The 15,089-nt window shown below is 43.3% G+C and overlaps 1 protein-coding gene across 4 annotated transcripts in view; it reads right to left on the bottom strand.

Annotated features, from left to right (window-relative positions):
• Positions 1-14,482, bottom strand: part of UBAP1 (ubiquitin associated protein 1) — a 43,830-nt gene extending 29,348 nt beyond the window's left edge. For 3 of the 4 annotated variants that reach the window (XM_079789704.1, XM_079789708.1, XM_079789706.1), the window contains exons 1-2: positions 14,282-14,482; positions 1,440-1,480 (exon numbers count right to left, since the gene is read on the bottom strand). In XM_079789704.1, coding sequence (XP_079645830.1) covers positions 1,440-1,442 — 3 coding nt within the window. In that variant the 5' untranslated portion in view covers positions 1,443-1,480; positions 14,282-14,482. Of the gene's footprint in view, positions 1-1,439; positions 1,481-13,891; positions 14,048-14,281 lie in introns of those variants that run through there. The other variant, XM_079789707.1, reaches the window with a different exon arrangement.
• Between the last annotated feature and the right edge of the window lie 607 nt (positions 14,483-15,089).

Consider the following 15,089-nt stretch of genomic DNA (forward strand, 5'->3'; position numbering starts at 1 on the left):
TAACAAAATATATGCAAGTAATGAGGGTACGTATATGTACAATGGCGATTCAAAATATTAAAGCTGTTGTCTAGTGTATATAAGCAAGCTGACAGCGCAGTACCTGCTGTACCACCCTGACTAAGGTCAATCATACAATCAAACAACTTCATAATCAGAAGAGCAGACCAACACATGTTGCCAAGTTGTCTAGCAAATCATTCTTAAAATGACATGATTTATAGAATGGAAGATCAGTTTTAAAACCCTTTTAAAAATAATTGTGTTGTTTGGATATTTCTGTTCTTGGATTCTCTTATTCTACTATATAAAAAGAGTTCTTTAATTATGACTTCTTAGGCACCTCCATTCCTCCCAAGTGCAGATAATGAAGTTTACAAATGCCATATCTTAGAAAAAGATGGTAAACTATTAGTCTCTAGTACAAAATTGTAATTACTACTATTGATACTTCTATAATACAATGATCTACTGATCATGGTTTATTTGTAGTATATTACTACCTTTTGGGGAGGGGCAACTAAATCAAAATATCAGCTAAAGGTTTAGAATTTTTCATACCTGAGATAGAGAAGAGCTATGACCAGGGAATGATAAATATTTCAAAATACTGCCAAAGAACAATGAAGCCCTTGTCAATGTGGCTCAGTGATTAGAGCCCTGGCCCATGCACCAAAGGGTCTCAGGTTTGGTTCCGATCAGAGCACATATACCCAGGTTGTGAGTTCAATCCCCAGTTGGGGCGTGTGCATGAGGCAACCAATCACATCAATGTTTCTCCCTCCCTTCCTCCTTCTCTTGAATCAACAACAACAAAAAATCCAACAGTGAGGATTTAAGAAAAAGAACAACAAAAAGAGGCAGACTTTCTAACCAACTCTGGTAGTTTCAAGTATAATAACCACAGAGAGACAAACTATCCATTTGAGGAACTACTTCAATATTAAAGCTATCTATAGAAACAGACTCATAGACACAGAGAACAGACTGACGATTGCCAAAGGAAAGGGAGATTGGGGGGGTAAGGCTGGATAAAAAAGGTGAAGAGATTAAGAAGTAAAAATTGGCAGTTACAGGATAGTCCTGGGGATGTACATTACAGCATCAGGCATACAGTCGATAATATTGTAATAACAATGTATGGTGTACTTGAAATATTTGGGGGACCACCTTGTAAAGTTTATGATTATCTAACCACTATGCTGTACACCTTAAACTAATACAGAATACCAAATGTAAATAGTAATGGGGAAAAAATTTCCGAAGTAAAAAAATATATATATTAAAGTTATCTGAAGTCCTAGGGAATGTATATGCTACCTTGTAAACTTTTATTTTTCTCAAGCTGCTCATTTAAATAAAAAGGAGCACTTAGATAAGTGATTTCAAATTTCTGATCAAATCAAAACTTAAAGCATAATATCTAATAGTCTACTTACCATGAAAATCTGCACCCAACTTCTTAGAAGCCATTTAGAACCTGAAAAACAAGGAAATATTTCTTAGACTCATGATGTCTTGAGAAAATATAAACAAATAGTTACAAGAAAAATGGCTGGGTGGCTTAATTGGTTAGAGCATCATCCTGATATGCCAAGTTTGTAGGTTCAATCCCCGGTCAGGACACATACAAGAATCAACCACTGAATGCACAAATAGATGGAACAACAAACTGATGTTTCTCTCTCTCTAAAATAAACAAAAATAAAAAACTTTTTAAAAAACATTTTAAAAAGAAAGAAAATTGAAGCTATAAACAGGAAATCAGAAGACTAAAAAGGTAACGGGACTGACATAGTCCTCAAACTTCTCAGTTCCAAAGTCTTAAAAAAGAAAGCAGAGCCTGGCCGATATGGGTCAGTGGTTGAGTATCTATCTATTGGCATGGTTAGAGTCCAGGTCAGGGTACATGCCCAGGTTGCAGGCTCAATCCCCAATAAGGGAAGCGCAGAAGATAGCCAATCAATGACTTTCTCTCATCATTGATTTTTCTATATCTCTCTCCCTCTCCTTTCCTCTTTGAAATCAATAAAAACATATTTTTTTTTAAAAAAAGACTGAAATTTCTGAGGTGGGAATGAATGACATACAACCTTTGTACTGTTTTAATTTTGTATACATTTTTTTAAAAATGAAGGGGGAAAAAAACATAAAACCACACATCTAGCTTAATATTATCTTTGCACTTTCAACCCCTAGATAAGTAAGTAGGTGCAAAGTCTTTTCTTACACAAATACTCTCAGCTCTTCAACCTAAATTTTATCTCCCTTGATATGGTATGGTGTTTACACCTTTTATTTACCTAAGACATAAGCAGAAAAAAATTAAGGCTAAGTATATAAATTTATGGTGTGGTATCTATTAGCCTGCACTATAGTATATTGCAAGGCATCGTAGTGAAAACATTTTTATTTCCCACTGTAAGCTTTTTTAAAGTAAATATACTGCAACTATCTTGTAAAAATTACTCAAAACAGAATTAAAATCTGAAAAGGATCTTTTTTCTTTTTTCTTTTTTTTTTAATATATTTTATTGATTCTTTACAGAGAGGAAGAGAGAGGGATAGAGAGTTAGAAACATCGATGAGAGAGAAACATCGATCAGCTGCCTCCTGCACACCCCCCACTGGGGATGTGCCCGCAACCAAGGCACATGCCCTTGACCGGAATCGAACCTGGGACCCTTCAGTCCGTAGGCCGACGCTCTATCCACTGAGCCAAACCGGTTTCGGCCTTTTTTCTTTTTTTAAAATCCTCACCCAAGGATACGTTTTTACTGATTTAGAGAGAAAGGAAAAACATTGATCGGTTGCCTGCAGTACTCACTCTGACTGGGGAACAAACCTGCAACCTAGGTATGTACCCTGATAGGAAATTGAACTCGCAACCTTTTGGTGTACGGGATGACACTCCAACCAAACTGAGCCACCCAGCCAGAGCTGGGATTTTTTTTTTTTATAAGAAACAAACAAGTTAATTTTAAAATTTACATGGAAAGCCAAAGGAAATATAATAGCCAAAACAATATTGAAAAAGAAGTTGAAGAATTTACCATCAACTTAACTATGAGGCTGCACTAATTAAAAAACTATGGAAATGGTGTAAGGATATATCACATAGACTAACAGAACAGAGTCCAGAAATAGACTCATACACATATAGCCAAATGATTTTTTTGTTTGTTAATCCTTTCCCAAGGATATTTTTTCCACTGAGTTTTAGAGAGAGTGGGAGGGGGGAAGTAGGAGTGGCGGGGAAGGAGGGAGAGAGAGAGACACACGGATTGGTAACCTCCCACAGGTGCCCCAACCGGGGCTGGGGATCAAACCTGAAACCCAGGTACATGCCCTTGACAGGAAATTAAACCTGCAGCCTGAGACCCTGCAGCGCTCAGGACCACAGGACCAGCCAAATGACTTTAAACAAAGGTACAAAGGAATTTCAAAGGGGAAAGGTGGGTCTTCTCAAAAAATGGTGCCAAACATTCAGAAGCAAAAAAAACCAAAAACACCCGCCCTTAATCCATACCTTGCACTATATATAAAAATTGACAGAAGGATGGAAAGATCATAGCTAAGGGCTACAAGGGTTCTTTTTGGGGTGATGAAAATGTTCTAAAAGTGATTGTGGTCAGCCAGGCTGGTGTAGCTCTGTGGATTGAGCATCATCCCATGGACCAAGAGGTTCTGGGTTCAATACCCAGGTTGCGGGCTCAATCCCCAGTAAGAGGCGTGCAGGAGGCACTCGATCGATCGATCGATCGATGTGTCTCTCTCATCATTGATGTTTCCATCTCTCTCTCCCTCTCCCTTCCGATCTGAAATCAATAAAATATATTTAAAAAAAATAAAAGTGATTGTGGTGATGATTGCACAACTTAATATTCTAAAAGCCACTGAACTATACATTTTAAATGGGTAAACTAAATGTGGTATACTGATACACCACAACCCCATGGATGAATCTCAAATCTATCATGGTAAGTGAAAGAAGCCAGACTCAAAAGGTTACGTACTATGTCATTCCATTTATGATATTCTGGAATGGGGGACAGAAAAGTAATCTAGCTACCAGGGACTGATAACGGAAGGAACTGACTATAAAAGGGAACACAATAATTTTTTTAGGTTGATAGAACTGTTCTATATTTTATTGTATTACTGCTTACATGACTATACACATCTATCACAATTCACAGAAAACAGGACAAATTTTACATGTAAGCTGTATTTCAATGTTTTATATATATATATATATATATATATATGTCCATCACACTGAAATTAGATAAAATAGAATCACTGAATAAATACTAGTAATATTTTAACCCATCCTAGTGGAAGGAAATTTCATTTTTTAAAATGCCAGAATTCAAAATAACAAATTATACAGCTGTATCAAATTCTATTAGTATGCTTTCTCACTGATGGACAAGGGTTTTCTACAATGACATATATGGTTTCTTCTAACAATGGATTTCTTCCCTATTTAAAAGCAAAACAAAAATGTAAGTCGAAGTAAATCAGTTTGTATCTTCCTTAGCTTAGGAAAAGACAAAATACAAATAACATTATTTTAATATTACGTCTTTAGCTGGTAAAATACCTTCTAAATTTAGCATACATAGAGCAATGCTAAACCGTTTTTAAAATGTAGTCACCATCACTAGCAGATTTCTCTATGGGTTGATGAAAATGTTCTAAAATTGACTATGATGATTCCAAATCCCTGTAAATACACTAAACATTTTTTAAATATATTTTTATTTATTTCAGAGAGGAAGAGGGAGAGATAGAAACATCAATGATGAAAGAGAAGCATTGATTGACTGCTTCCAGCATGCCCCGACTGGGGATCCAGCACATAACCCAGGCATGTGCCCTTGCCAAGAATCGAACCCGGGACCCTCCAGTCCGCAGGCTGATGCTCTATCCACTGAGCCAAACTGACTAGGGCTAAACATTTTTTTTAAGAAAGGGAAGCACTTACCAACTCATTTTTTTTATTGATTTTAGAGAGAGGGAGGGAGGAAAAAAGAAACATTGATCAGTTGCCTCCCACCCACGTCCCAACCAGGGTTTGAACCTGCAATCTGGATATGTGCCCTCACCAGGAATCAAACCCACCACCTTTTTGATGCACAGGACAACACTTCAACCAACTGAGCCACACTGACCAGAGCTAAACACTATTGAATTGTATTATATATATATATATATATATATATATATATATATATATATATATATATATATATATATGATTTATTGATTTCAGAGAGAAAGGGAGAGGAAGAGAGAAAGAAACATCAATGATGAGAGAGAATCAATGATCGGCTGTCTCCTGCACAACCAACACTGGGGATCGAGCCCACAACCTGGGCATGTGCCCTAACCCGGAATCGAACCACAACCTCCTGGTTCATAGGTCGATTGCTCAACCACTGAGCCACACCAGCTGAGCAAATTGTATTCTTAAATGGGTGAATTGTATGACATATGGATTATATCAATAAAGCTTTTACCAAGAGAAAGTAGCTCTAAATCTGGTAAGCTGTGCAACTAAAGAATGATTATTTAGGTATAGAGAAAGGAAAGAAACAAATGAATAACATCTTTTCACTTTCACAATTGCTATTATGAATGAAACTAGGGACCCGCTGCAGGAATATTTCCTGCAAGATTTCTGGTGGGCTTCCCTCCTGCCCCCCCCCCCACCTCTCCTGCTGCAGCGGGCGAGGTGGGGCAGGGCGGGTGGAACGGGCGGGGCGCCTCCCACCCATTCCGCCCACCCAACCCAGCCCGCCGCCACCTCTGCCTCTGCGGCCGTGCGGGGGGACACAGCCGCTGCCGCTGCAAGCCTCGCCCCACACTCCCGACCCTCAGTGCCTGCTGATGCAGCTGCCTCTGTGGCCGTGCGCTGCCGTGGCCTCTGATCACCCCGACCCGCCACGCATGTTGCCACCGCCTCCTCGGCTGCGCGCGCTGCTGCTGTGCGCCCCACCCCACCCACCCGCCCTGCCACGCGCAGCCCGCCTTGCCACACCCCTGCCCGCAGCCACCACCACCTCCGAGGCCACCATGGCCTCGCATACCGCCCGCCACGCCCCGCCTGCTGCCTCCACTGTGCACCCCGCCCACCACCGCAACCGCCACCACTGCAGCCGCGCGCAGTCGCTGCCGCGCACACTGCCTGCCACCGCCTCAGAGGCCACCATGGCCGCGTGCTCCACAGCCACGCTGCCGCCCGCCCACGCAGCCACCTTGCTTTCTGCTTTCTTCACTCCTCCCTCCCTCAGTGTATGCAAATTAACCGCCATCTTGTTCGTGCTGATTGGCTGTTGGCATAGCGAAGGTATGGTCAATTTGCATATTACTGTTTTATTAGATAGGATAACTAATAATTTTACTTATTGGTAAAATAATTTTATCCATTAATTTTATAATCTGTAGGATAATAAATTAATTCTCTTCAGTTACCAAACAAACAAAACAAACCACTTCAATAGCCCATTCCTGATTCTAACTTAGCCAAGGCCATTTCATAGAGGCATTTCCCTAGCTTATTTTATATCTCAACTTATCTATCTGTTCCATATTAGGCAAAAAGTCATAACAGTAGCAAGAGGCATATATTAGTCCTAATGTCCAGTGAACTCTGAAGTGTAGATCTTTCATATTAAGGCCTATTAGCCAGCAAGTGTCATTCAAGGATAGTTTAAAGTGTTAACAGCAAACAATTATGCCATTTTTATTACTCACAGATAGTTTACTGGTTAGTAACTGCTATGGACTTAACAACAACATTGAATAAAAGACAAAGACTGTACCCAACCCGTTTAAGGATAAAAAGTATTATGTAAAAAGCATTCTCAGATTTCAAATGAAACAAGCATGTTTTAAAATTTGTGAAAAGAAAAAATCAGAAAAGTGGCTAGCTCTAGGTGGTAGGACTGAAAATAATTCATAACATTTTTCTATATATTCTGGACATTATATGGCAAACAGGTATTATTTTATAATTTCTTTAAAGCTTTACTTTAAAAGATTCTGTTTCCAGCATGATGTGGGGATGAAGTATTCTGGCTGATAATTTAGTTAGTGGAAAATAAGTACATGGTTCATCAATTTTCAAAGAACCAACAAATCATAATGAAAATGATTTAACCTTTTTATATGTGAAGAAGACATTTCATAGGCTCTTACAGGCTCTAGAGTCATCATCCTATATAATAAAGGTGTAATATGCAAATTGACCATCACCCCAACACACAAGATGGCCACCACAAGATGGCCAGCAGGGGAGGGCAGTTGTGGGCAATCAGGCCAGCAGGGGAGGGCAGTTGGGAGGGACCAGGCCTGCAGGGAAGGGCAGTTGGGGGGGACCAGCCCTGCAGGAGAGGGCAGTTGGGGGGAACCAGGCCTGCAGGGGAGGGCAGGTGGGGGCAACCAGGCCTACAGGGGAGGACAGTTGGGGGGGATCCAGGCCTGCAGGGGAAGGCAGTTGGGGGGGACCAGGCCTGCAGGGGAGGGCAGCTGGGGAGGACCAGGCCTGTAGGGGAGGGCATCTGGGGAGGACCTGGCCTGCAGAGAAGGGCAGCTGAGGGGGACCAGGCCTGCAGGGGAGGGCAGTTGGGGGGGATCAGGCCTGCAGGGGAGGGCAGTTAGGGGCGACCAGGCTGGCAAGGGAGGGCAGTTAGGGGTGATCGGGCCAGCAGAGGAGGGCAGTTGGGGGCAACCAGGCCAGCAGGGGAGGGCAGTTAGGGGCGACCAGGCTGGCAGGGGAGGGCAGTTAGGGGCAACCAGGCCAGCAGGGGAGCATTAAGGCGTCAATCAGGCTGGCAGGTGAGTGGTTAGGGGGTGATCAGGCTGGCAGGCAGAAGAGGTTAGGGGCAACCAAGCAGGCAGGCAGGCAAGTGGTTGGGAGCCAGCAGTCCTGGATTGTGAGAGGGATGTCCGACTGCCCGTTTAGACCCGATCTCAGGAGGGCAGTCAGACATCCCTCAAGGGGTCCCAGATTAGAAAGGGTCTACTCATCTACTGATGGACACTTGGGTTGCTTCCAAATCTTGGCTATTGTAAACAACGCTGCAGTGAAATAGGGGTGCGTATATTTTTTCCTCTCGAATTAGTGATGGAAAAAGTAAAATAAAATTTTTTTAAAAAGAAAAATATAAATAGAACCAAGATGGTGGAGTAGGTTAATGCCTGTACTCACTGCCTCCCACAACCACATCAAAATTACAACTAAAATAAACAACCACCATCATTCAGAACCACCTGAAACCTGGCTGAATGGAAGCCCTACAACTAGAGAAGTAAAGAATAAAGCACACTGAGATTGGTAGGAAGGGTGGAGTGGGCTGGCCCGACACCCACATGTGCCGTTTTTTTTAATTGGGAAGGAAATAGTCTCTGAGGAGGCCACCCATGAGAAACAAGAGGTCCCAGCCCCATATCACACCCCCAGCCCAGGGTCCCAGAGCTGGGAAGAGAAGTCCTCGCATCTACATGCTGTAAAAACCAGCAGGGATTGTGGCTGAGTGACAAGGAGGCTGCTGGAGACCCAGGTGTTCCATTTAAAGGGCCCGTGCAAGAACTTACTTGGACTCGCAGCACGAGGCGGCTTTGGGAGACCCAGACACATATGGGGAGGAACTGTCTGGCATTGGGGCAGGAACATGGGGGCGGCTTTATCCCAGACAGGGATGCTCGCAGGGGTCATTGTTCCTGTGCTAGAACTTCCCCTGTCACAGGACTGACTGGCAGCCGTATCTGAGTCTCCATCATCCTGGAGCACACTGTTTCCTCTGCCCTGGTGATTCCCTGAGACCCTGCCCCATCCAATTTACAGCCCCACCCAAGCTGTTTGTAGCAGCTTTTCCATTTGAATGGCCTGTCCTGGCTCAGGTTTCAGACTTTGCTAAAATCTCTCAAACAAGCTACAGCTGGTGACAGTGTACCCCAAACCTATCAATAAAAGGCCCAAGACCTGGCACTAGCTTTGCTTCACTGCTGGGCCTCCAAGTCATCCACAGATCCCTTTGTAGCTCTTGCCAGGTGGCCCCAGGCAGTGGCTGACTTTGCACCTCCCTGGAGGCCCTAGAGCCAGTGTACACAGTGGACAGCTTCAGACCATACTAAGTTACAACTCTACACATCCACAAGCGACACACTCAAGAGGCAGACTCAGTGAGCACCAAAGCCCCACTGAAGCAAGTCCTGCTCCATGTCTTTGACATTCTCACTAAAATCCTTGGAAGTCTCATGACAGGTCATAAATTGAGAGGCTATTTGCAACCCATAAATTTACAAATAATTAGCATTCAAAGTATATAAAGAATTCTTAAAAATCAATCAGAAAAAGAAACAACTCAATAAAAATAGACATAAAACTTCACAGGAGCGCAAATGGCCAATGAACACATGAAAAGATGCTCAACTTCAGAAAATGCTAATAAAAACGTAATAGATACCATTTCAAACCCACTAGATTAGAAAAAATTTTCAAGCCTGACAATATCAAGTGTTAGGGAGGAAGTGAAGCACCCAAAACACACACTGCTGGCTCTTAACTCCATAAGCACAATATTCACATTTACCATGAGCCAATTCAATGACTCAAAAACTGGAAGTGTTTGGTAAGTATTAAGCAACTGATAATGACCAATCCAGAATTCTGAGAACATGTTCGGAATACTGCCAAATACAACTTTTGGCCCTTAATGAACTGGGTCCAACTTGACTCAGCAATAAATACAAATAAGAAAACTTTTAGTCCCTTATCCAGTTTCTCTAGCTTATTTTGTTAAGTACAAAATAGTCATTTACTCCTAGAATACTGATGATATCTTAATTGACTAAAATTTTAATGAAATATTTATCATTGCAGTAATACTTCTATTTCAATGAGAAGAAGTAGTTTTAAATGACATAACTTTAAAATTAAAAAGTGCTTACACTTTAAATTTGACAGGAATTAGAATGGCTCTGTGACCACTTAAGAGGGACAAAATGGTGTAATAGATGGGCATTAAAGTTAGAAAAATCTAACCACTTTATAGCTGTAACCTTAAATTACTTAACTTCTCTGATCCTCAACACCTAAAAGGATGCATATCACAACCTGCCTACCTGATCAAACTGTAAGGATTAAGTTAGGTTATGTGAAGTGTTAACAATGCCTAGCTCATTAGCATATACCCAGTGTTAGCACCTTTCCCTTTGTAAATCTTGCTACCTTCACCTAAATTTTTAAAGCCTGAAATAACTATCAATTTATAGGAAAACATTACTCTTACATTCAAATTATTTTCCAATACTACAAGAAATTGTGTGCTACAGGTTAGAATCTGCTCCTTACTTCTTTCTCTAACTGAAAGGCTCTTTCCTATAAGCAATTAGATTCTGGAAAAGAGGATAGATTTTTCACTTATCTTCATGATACAGAAGTAGGGATTCTCATGCTATATGAGAAACTAAATCCAGTTAATTTCTAAACTTCAGATATTTTTCCCCTAAGAAAAAGCTTATTTAATACATTAAGATACTACACAATACCTTTTCCATGTATTGAGAAAGATTGTTTAAAGAAAATCACCTGGTTAATGATGAACTGATGGTTGTTTGGTCTGTGGGAAAAAGTTTACACTAAAATAATCTACATGTGAAAAAACTCCAAACGTTTAACAGTATAATCAGAGAACAGGAAATATTTATCATACTGATCTACACTCTGGGCTAATGAAAATTCATCTATAATGCAGAAAATACTTGAGAGAATTTTAGTCACTGAATTAAACTTTGAAATTGCATTTTAAATACCTTACTCTAGTCAAGACATAAAAGAAAAGATAAACAAGATAAAGTGACATTTGCCAGTCCTAGATAAATGTGCTATAGCAACCATTATTGAGAGTTATTTACAGACCTAATATTATTTTATCAGGATACTATGACTGTCTTCTTCAAAATCAAAATGAAAAATAAAATCTCTCAGATATACATAAAATATGCCATAATGAGGTAGTGATCAAATACAAAAGAAAAATTCAGAAAGTTCTTTTATTCATACTTTAATTTTCTTCCTGTCTTTATTTCTAAAACTAGAGGCCCGGTGCATGAATTTGTGCACAGGTGGGGTCCCTTAGCCTGGCCGGCTATGGGACCGATTGGGAAGGCCAGCCAGCCATGGGGAGGGACCACGGGAGGTTGACCCCAGCAGCAAGCTAACCAACAGTCGATTCCACGAGGAATCGGGCTCCCTCCTCCCTCTTGTCCGGGTCCCGGGTCCAGGAGAATCAGATTCGGGGCTGTCAGGGCCCCAGCAGCAAGGTCTGGGTCAGTGCGCATCATAGCTACCGGCCAGTCATTTGTTCGGTCATAATAGTTGCTTAGGCTTTTATACATATAGATAACACTTTATCTTCCAATGAGGCCATAGCAAGTTATTTGCTACACAGTGATAGAGATGCTCACTAAAGAAACAAACTTTCCTATTTCCATAATTATAATGACTTATTAATGCAACAATAGGCATTCAATAAATGTTAAATAAGTAACAGAAAGAATAACTAGGACAGAAAAAAATGAATAGGATGGGTTAGAAATAAAAATTTAATTTATAAAATTCCACTTAAAGCCCTGGCCAGGTAGCTCAGTTGGTTAGAGCAGTGGTCGGCAAACTCATTAGTCAACAGAGCCAAATATCAACAGTACGATTGAAATTTCTTTTGAGAGCCAAAATTTTTAAACTTAAACTTCTTCTAACGCCACTTCTTCAAAATAGACTCACCCAGGCCGTGGTATTTTGTGGAAGAGTCACACTCAAGGGGCCAAAGAGCCGCATGTGGCTCGCAAGCCGCAGTTTGCTGACCACGGGGTTAGAGCATCATCAAGATATGTCATGGTTGTGGTTCATCCTGGTCAGTGCACATACAAGAATCAACCACTGTCCTGGCCAGTGTGGCTCAGTTGGTTGAGCACCGGGTTCAATTCCTGGTGAGGGTACATGCCCAGGTTGCAGGCTCTATTCCCTGTGGGGGGCTTGCAGGAGGCAGTCCAGCCATGTTTGTTTGTTTGTTTGTTTGTTTGTTTCTTTCTTTCTTTCTTTCTTTCTTTCTCTCTCTCTCTCCCTCTCTCCCCCCGTCCCCCCTCCCCTGTTCCTCTCTAAAATCAATAAAAAATGCCCTAACGGGTTTGGCTCAGTGGATAGAGCATCAGCCTTCGGACTGAAAGGTCCCAGGTTCGATTCTGGTCAAGGGCACGTACCTTGGTTGTGGGCACATGCCCAGTAGGAGTTGTGTGGGAGGCAGCTGATCAATGTTTCTCCCTCATCGATGTTTCTAACTCTCTATCCCTCTCCCTTCCTCTGTAAAAAAATCAATAAAATATATTTTAAAAAAATAAAATAAAAAACATAAAATAATCAACCACTGGATGCATAAATAAGTGGAACAACAAACTAATGTTTCTCTCCCCCTTCCTCTCTCTAAAATCCTATATAATAAAAGCCTAATATGCAAATTGTCCCCTCAGGCGGTCGTTCAACCAGGAGTTCAACCGCTCACTATGACGTGCACTGACCACCAGGGGGCGGCGAGGAACATGGTGGGCATCAGTGACATGGCGCTACCAGCCCCGATGGGCCCCAAAGAGAGCAGGACCGTAGTGGGATGGTGGAGCAGGTGAACGGGCAGCGCCAGGCCAAGGTGGGTGCGAGCAGGGGCCCGAGTGCCACACCGATCACCCCGCAGAGAATAACCAGCAGCAGCAGCAGGGGGCCTGGCCCTGATCAATCGCCCCACAGGTGGGATAGTGGAGCAGGTAAGGGGGCGGCGCCAGACCAAAGCAGGGTGCCAGGTGGGACTGTGGGGCTGCAGGGCTGGGGGGGGGGGGCGCAAGCTGGGGCCTGATCTCTGCAGGCCACCCCAAGGAACCCCACCCATGCACGAATTTGTGCACCGAGCCTCTAGTCAATAAATAAAAAATTTTAATTCCACTTAAAAGTAAATAATGACAAATTTCAGAGGGAAGGGGGGGCAGGAAGTGATTAACAAAAGAACGTATATGCACATATGCATAATCCATGGACAGACAATAGTGCAGTGAAGGAGGGGGGAGGACAGGAGTGGGATAGTGGGAGTCAATGAGGGTAAAAAAGGGGACAACTGTAAGACTTCCAAAAATAAAGATAAATAAATAAAAAAGTTAATGCAGACAATGTAATTCTTTATAGACTTTGGACACTTGCAGTCCAAAACATTTGCTATAAAAATTCAGAAAGTTTCAGTTTAACTTGTTTGACTAGAAAGAGCTAGCTATCACTAAAGACTAAGTGCCCTGTTTTCCCCACCACCCAATCTAATAAAATTTCAAAGAGAAACATCCATCATATCTAACCTAATTCTCAAATACTAATACACGACTGAGGAGTGGACTAGTAAGTGGAGTTAGAACAGAATTATTTAATAGTTCACTAAATTACCAAATCTGGTTGGCAACAAATGGTGCCTAAAAACTCTCAAAATTTTCGGCTTAATATAAAATCTATTTTTATGTTCAGTCGTACTTTAAGAGGCTACTCTGGAACCCAGTCCATGTGGCGAGAACACAAAGGCCAGAGAGCACTGATACAGATCAAATAAATGAACTATAACTTGATGTTCCGCAAGAAAAGATCTGCGGTTGTTTCAGAGGCCCAGGTGGACTGTACAGGTAAGTCTCCACCCAAGACATAACAAGAGGCGAAGTAAACACACCCGGAGAAGGCCTGACAATGTCCAAGGTATCCCCAAAGATCACTCCCCCCGCGTCTGGTCTACTCCCTTTCTCCCAAGAACTAAATCTGCACCTCGCGTCCCCAACTCACCCTCAACTCCACATCACTTACCTTCTTTACGAAAACCTGGCTCCACCTCCTCGGCATCCTCTAGTTCCCACCGAGCTCTCTCACTCCAGCAAGACAGACAGGTGTCTACACAGCCTACCTCCCAGCAGTGGATCAGTCCCCTTAGTCCGAATTCATTTTCCCACAACCCATCTGCCCTCCGCCCCTTCAACTCCGGTCCCCTCACTCCGACCCCTCTCCCCGAACCCTCCCCGAGTCACGGACCTCGGGCCTCTTCTCACTCCTACACCCTCAGCTGCATTTCCTTTCATCCAGCTGGGCCTCTAGCCTCTCCCCCGGGTTCCCTCCCTCACCCGTATCCCGGTCCCGGCGCCCTACCCCCAATGCCACCCCTCCTCTCCCGGCCCCAGAAGGAGGCGCCTCCCCCCTCACCTGAACACCGCTGCCGCCGCCGCCGCCGTCCCAGAAGCCGAAAGGTGCTGGCGCCGCCGACCTCCCACGTTCGGTCCCCGCGGACGGCTCCTAGGGAGAGCGAACACCGCCACCTTCAACTCTGTTCGCCCCAGGCCGGGCCGTCACCGTAGCCGAAGCCAGTACCACAGCCGCCATGTTGAAGCCCTACTTCCCCCCTCCTTCCCCTCACCGCCCCGCCCCCTTAGGCGTCTGATGTCATGACGCCTCGCTCCACGCCCCTCGGGCCAGTGGGCGGGGCCGACGTGACGTAACTAATCTCCCTTTTAGTGCCAAACAACTCCTCCTACCCGGAGCGTTGCCAATTGGAATGGATGAATCCTGCTGACCCTAAGGGAGGGCGGAAGGAGAGGGTCACGGAGAGGGTAAGGCCTAGAAGCGGATTTAGGGAGACGGGTCGAAAAGCAGGGACCAGAGTTAAAGGGGCAGGGGGCAGATGAGGTGCGACCTCTGACCTCTTCTCGCTCCTATACCCTCAGCTGCATCTCCTTTCATCCAGCTGGGCCTCTAGCCTCTTCTCCTGGTTCCCTCCAAGTAAGGGGATTAAGCCACTGCTGGAAGATAGGCATCTACCTGGCGGGAACCGAGAGCCTTGAAACACGAAGGGAAGCAGAAATATTTACCAACGAGACCTACTTGGGAATCGGGATGTCTCGCTTCTGGTCCCAGGTCACTGACCTGGTACAAGACTGAATCCTTTCTGATAATGGCTTCACTTTCCTCATTTATAAGGGAATAGGTGGAAAGGCGACCTCTAAATCCTCCAATT

The sequence above is a fragment of the Cnephaeus nilssonii genome (genome assembly GCF_951640355.1).
Source record: "Cnephaeus nilssonii genome assembly, chromosome: 14".
Classification (NCBI taxonomy): domain Eukaryota; kingdom Metazoa; phylum Chordata; class Mammalia; order Chiroptera; family Vespertilionidae; genus Cnephaeus; species Cnephaeus nilssonii.